The sequence below is a fragment of the Vipera berus genome (genome assembly GCF_964194415.1).
Source record: "Vipera berus genome assembly, chromosome: 1".
Classification (NCBI taxonomy): domain Eukaryota; kingdom Metazoa; phylum Chordata; class Lepidosauria; order Squamata; family Viperidae; genus Vipera; species Vipera berus.
Window position 1 is genome coordinate 167,861,085 of NC_138202.1, and position 6,000 is coordinate 167,867,084.

Here is a 6,000-nt window from a genome sequence, read left to right on the forward strand (position 1 = left end):
CAGGATTTTTGAAAGATGTAATGGAATGGTTCTGAGATAACATCTGCCAGCTCCTTCAGAACTCTGGGATGTAATCTGTCAGGCCCTGGTGATTTATATTTGTCAGGGTCAGATAAGTGTTCGCTTACCATTTTCTTGCTTATTTTAATTTTTATTTCTTTTGCAATGTTTTTTTTTGGTATGTTGGGATATGGTTTCTTTTTGTGTGAAGACTGATGTAAAGTATGAGTTAAGCAGTTTTTCTGGACTGAGGCAGCTTTTCTTGTGGTAGTGGGCCACGTGGATGGTGAGTTTCCCATGGATGGATGTAGCTTTGTATAAAGCCTGTGCTGAGTCCCAAGGCATTTTGCACTCCTTACCCGGAACTTTGTCCAATTATTGACCCATGAGACTGCTTAATGACCACAATCAGGACTGCTGAAATCTTGATTGTTGAGTGAAATGGTCATGTGACATCTTGCTCAATGACCGCTTCACTCAGTAACCAATATTCCAGTCAGAATTGTGGATTTAAAATTGATAACTACAATGCCTCTATGATTGATAGGCATGCTCTTTTGTAGTGTATTTAATAATTTCAACCTTTTGTAATAAAGTAACAACAATTTATGTTCTTTTCACTTCTGTGTTCCACTTGATCTGTAAATCATCCTGCTGACACCTGCTGTTTTAAGATCCCCTCTGCACCAATATTCTGATGTTATTATTTTGCCATTCAATGTGATTTTCTGCTACCCCTTCAAAAGTCTTAACAGGGTTCAGAAAGGAGGTTATGATACCTTTAGACAAACTATAAAACTCCAGTTCTTGTCCTGGATGACATCCTGACTGGAGAAGTGTCCCCATGAACAATGAATATCTTGATTTTGACTATCTGTGGCAGAGGAACGTAGACATTATTTGTTGTAGATTGTGATGTTAAAGAAACTAATTTGATGTTGAATATGATAACAGCAGCTCGGTTACAAGTGGGACAATATTGGAAGAAGGATAGTTTGCCTACTATAGAAGAATGGGTGTTTAAAGTTTCGAATCTTGCAGAAATGTCTAAGATTTCTGCTTACTTGAAAGATCATTCACAGGAAAGATATATTTCAGTTTGGAGGAGATGGATAGATTATATTTAGAATAAATATGGGACTAAAAAGTTCCATTTAGCTTATGAGTAGATTTTAGAGGGATATTGTTATTGGTATTTTGTATGTAGTTATGTTAAAGGGGAGTTAAAGCACATTATGAATTTGGTTAATTGTATATTATGCATAATTCTTATCTAGAATATGATTATTATAACTATAATCCTGTATTTAGCTCTGGGAAGTGGGGGGGGGGGAAGTGGGCAGGTTTGGGGTGGGGGGGATTTGGGGATATATTGTAAAATCTTGTTTTTGTAAAACTCTTTAATAAAAAAAAAGTCTTAACAAGGTTCAGAAAGGAGGTTATGATACCTTTTGACAAACTATAAAACTCCAGTTCTTGTCCTGGATGATATCCTGACTGGAGAAGTGTCCCCATGAACAATGAATATCTTGATTTTGACTATCTGTGGCAGAGGAACGTAGACATTATTTTGCATTTTGCAAATTTAGCATAAATCTTATTATTTGTTAATATAGCTTTAGTAAAAAGTATTATTTCATACTATTTATATGTGTCTGCTTATCTTAGCTTAGTTGTATCCCCCAACTAAGAATCCCAGTTGAGGAGCAGCTAGAAGGAAAAACTGCTCTTGTTTCCTGCAAAGTTTTTCTATTGCATTTGTTTCCATCTTTCCTTCTTCCAAACAAACTGCTATTCATTGTAAGAAAAGACGCAGGAAGTTTAAATGACACAGATTGCCCACCACATGTGTCATATGATTGTGATTTACAATCTTCCCTGCTGGCATGTGAAAAGCAAAGTCAATGGGGAAACTGGCAGAAAGTCAGAAGTCATGGTTACTGAGGTCCTCACTTAATGATCCACATGATTCTTGCTTAACAATGGTAATTGGAAGTGCTATTGCTAAATGGTATGGTCACATGTCATTCTTTATAATCACATTGCTTTAATGATGGAAATTCCGCTCTCAATTGCCATTATTAAGTGAAGACTACTTGTACTGGTAGAGTTCAGAAATCATAAGCCATTGTATGATTTATCTGGTTTTCGTTTAGCATGAATTGTCAAAGCAGCCATTGTGGTTTGTAACCCATAATTAATGGCACAGTATGTCATGGAAACCCAGTCAATTGTGGACTATTTAATAAAACATGGTTAAAATGTAGAATAGCATGATACCTATATTATGGGGGTGTTGGAATGCAAGATAAGCAAATGGAAACATGCACGTTATCATCATCACAACATAATGTTGTGTGTCAAATGTTATGTAATATAATTGGGACCTTTAAAGGATAACATTATTGCATATGTGCTCTCAAGAATGACTCTAAGTCATTAATATTACAGACACTGCTGGTTTATAACATGTCTCATTAAATTAGAATGCTACAGGCATGCTAAGCTACAACCCTTAAAATTCTCATCCAGACGTTTTTTTAATGTTATCCCATCTGGAAGCCACTTGATTGAGAAAGACTGATACCAAGTAAATTTCCAAAATTGACTTCTTTCAAGCAGAAGCCTTCCTCAAGAAACCAAAACTGGGCCAATCCACACAAAGAACATGTGCTATACAACATAATTTGTGCTGTATTTCATATTCTGATCAAAAGTCTGGGTGCTGTGGTGGTGCAGTGGTTAGAATGCAGTAAAGGTAAAGGTAAAGGTAAAGGTTCCCCCGCACATGCGTGCTAGTCGTTTCCGACTCTAGGGGCCGGTGCTCATCTCCGTTTCAAAGCCGAAGAGCCAGCGCTTGTCCGAGGATGTCTCCGTGGTCATGTGGCCGGCATGACTAGACGCCAAAGGCGCACGGAACGCTGTTACCTTCCCACCGTAGTGGTCCCTATTTTTCTACTTGCATTTTTAGGTGCTTTCGAACTGCTAGGTTGGCAGAAGCTGGGACGAGTAACAGGCGCTCACTCTGTTACGCGGCACTCGGGATTCGACCTGCCAAACTGCCGACCTTCAGATCGACAAGCTCAGCGTCCTAACCCACTGAGCCACCGCGTCCCTTAGAACGCAGTACTGCAGGCTAATTCATGGCTCACTGCCAGAAGTTCGATCCTGACCGGCTCAAGGTTGACTTAGCCTTCCATCCTTCCAAGGCAAGTAAAATGAGGACCCAGATTGTTGGGGGGGCAATATGCTGATTCTGTAAACTGCTTAAAGAGTGCTGTAAAGCACTGTGAAGGAGTATATAAGTCTAAGTGCTATTGCTGTTGCTACCTTGGATCTCTCCAGTTATCTCCTGCTAAGTTTACAGCTAAGGCAGTTAACCAAAGGACACATTCTGTTGAACAAATTGGGGTATCCTATAAAGGTAATGTATATACCTAAATGTTGACACTTTGTATTTTACGCATACGTATTTTATTACTGTATTTTTTTTGCATCTATTTTACCCTGGAATATTTTATTTTTGTTTCATATTTGATATCATGATAACAATGGCAATAGCACTTAGACTTACATACCACTTCACAGTGCTTTACAGCCTTCTCTAAACAGTTTACAGAGCCAGCATATTGCCCCCCAATAATCTGGGTCCTCATTTTACCAACCTTGGAAGAAAGGAAGGCTGCGTCAACCCTGAGCCAGCCAGAATTGAATTAGAATCAAACTCCTGCATACTAACCACTGCACCCCTACTAATCAATCAATAAACTATATATCTAGTTACCCAGCTATAACAACAAGCAAGATTTAAGAGCAGTTTCCATTCATGTATACACACTATTATATAAACATCTGCAGATGTGCGTGTAGAGGAAACACTCACCAATGTCATAACTAAGAGAAGCAGCAGCTGTACAGTCCAACTGGTTTCCATCACTAAATGTAGTTTTACAATTTCACCAAAAAACTGTAGCTGAAAAAAACAAAACAAAATATAAACATCTTAAAACTTTATGGTTATGATCTTAAACTCATTCACTGGGGAAATACCCCACACACAGCATGTAAGCTGGCTTAACCCTCAGTAGACATATATAAGATTACGGTATGACTCAGCTTTCAGCGGGAGGGCTGAAGTTTGCGCTTAACTTTTCCACTTCAGCCAGTGAAACTCAAAGGCATCCAACTTGGGCTCAGTTGTATCCCGAGTGTTTATTAAACAGAATTAAAGTAACAGTAGCAAACTGCAGAAGACACATGATTTTGTCTTAACCCTCAGGGAAAATAAATCAACTGAAAAAGACTGGCCAGTTTGTCTGTGTTGTTTCCTTTTGTTTGGGAAGCTTGGGAAAAAATGGAAATAAGAAAGACTGGTCAATAAAGGGGAGGTCTCAATGCTCCTCTAATATGCCCTCTAAAATTATAATGTCAGAATATTCCAATATGGCAACTCAGCTCTAGTTTCCATCATCATTTCTCACACTCACTCCCACCACTGTTGGCTATGGGAATTTGCAGGAATTTGTATCCGAAAAGTCATCATATTAAACTTACTTCAGTTACCCCAACCAATTAAAAAGATGAAGTCACACACAGAAAGGGTGAAAAAAACAAAAAAGACAGAAGAGAACAATTTTTGAAATTGATACATAATGCACCCCTAGGAGTGTTTCTTATTGTTGCCTTTATTCATGATAAACAATATGAAATAAGAAAGCAGTTCAGGGAAATTCTACCAATAGATGCCTAAAAGGTAAAGGTAAAGGTTCCCCCGCACATGCATGCTAGTCATTTCCAACTCTAGGGGCCGGTGCTCATCTCCGTTTCAAAGCCGAAGAGCCAGCGCTTGTCCGAGGACGTCTCCGTGGTCATGTAGCCGGCATGACTAGACGCCAAAGGCGCACGGAACGCTGTTACCTTCCCACCGTAGTGGTCCCTATTTTTCTACTTGCATTTTTACGTGCTTTCGAACTGCTAGGTTGGCAGAAGCTGGGACGAGTAACAGGCGCTCACTCTGTTACACGGCACTCGGGATTTGACCCGCCAAACTGCCGACCATCTGATCGACAAGCTCAGCGTCCTAACCCACTGAGTCACCGCGTCTCTCTAATAGATGCCTAGTTCCCTTTAAATTTCTCTTAAAGCCTAGGAAACAAGGACAATCCAACCTAATATAACAACTTGATTCATATTTTGCTCACTAGTATTTTGTTCTGCTTCCAACTATCTACCCTAGAGGTAACCCTATATTCATTAATGTAATACTTCAAAAACAATTAAGCCAATAATTAAATATAATTAAAAATGAACAAAAGAAAAATAGTGATTCAATCTCTGTCAGTTAAATGATAGCGGCAATAATCTCCCTTTAATTGGATAACAAGTTGTTATTCTCCACCACAAAAAAAAAATGTTGATGTCCTCATTCATTCTTCTACTTTTAATAAATTGCCTACAGCAGCGGCTCCAAACCTTTTCTATACCCAGCATCCCTAGAACGGTTCTGATATATTCTTGCACCCCTTACAAAAGTTCTAAATAGCAACAATGAATTATGCATACACACTATAATTTTGAAAACCCAAGTTTTCGCACCCCCTGAAATATTGTCTCGCACCCCTGGTTGGGAACTCCTGGCCTACAGTATTTCTTCTCATTCAAGTCTCTCATGTTTGTCTTTACAGTCTATATAACACATCCTCATAAAATCGCTTTTACCCCTCCTACTTTCCTATTTATTCTTTCCCAGTATTCCTACAGCATTACCATTTCCCAGATTCAACCCCTTATAACTAATATGATGATCTCCAGCAACATCGATTTCCCCCATTCATTTGAACAGAATTCTCTCCTCTGCTACCTATGGCTTTGATGTTTTCTGTCTATGATCTGACGTAAAATGACTTCATTTGACTCAGCACATTATACATTTTATCTTTTATGGTGAAAATTTTAAATGAATATGAGATTTCCATGAAAGTTTCTTTCTCTTGCTTATTT

At 38.6% G+C, this 6,000-nt stretch overlaps 1 protein-coding gene across 1 annotated transcript in view; it reads right to left on the minus strand.

The window, feature by feature from the left end:
• CALCRL (calcitonin receptor like receptor) overlaps window positions 1–3,946 on the minus strand; it is a 48,537-nt gene extending 44,591 nt beyond the window's left edge. The window contains exon 1 of the mRNA XM_081314765.1: window positions 3,884–3,946. Within this exon, the coding sequence (XP_081170891.1) occupies window positions 3,884–3,934 (51 nt within the window). The 5' untranslated portion in view covers window positions 3,935–3,946. The remainder of the gene's footprint in view (window positions 1–3,883) is intronic.
• Between the last annotated feature and the right edge of the window lie 2,054 nt (window positions 3,947–6,000).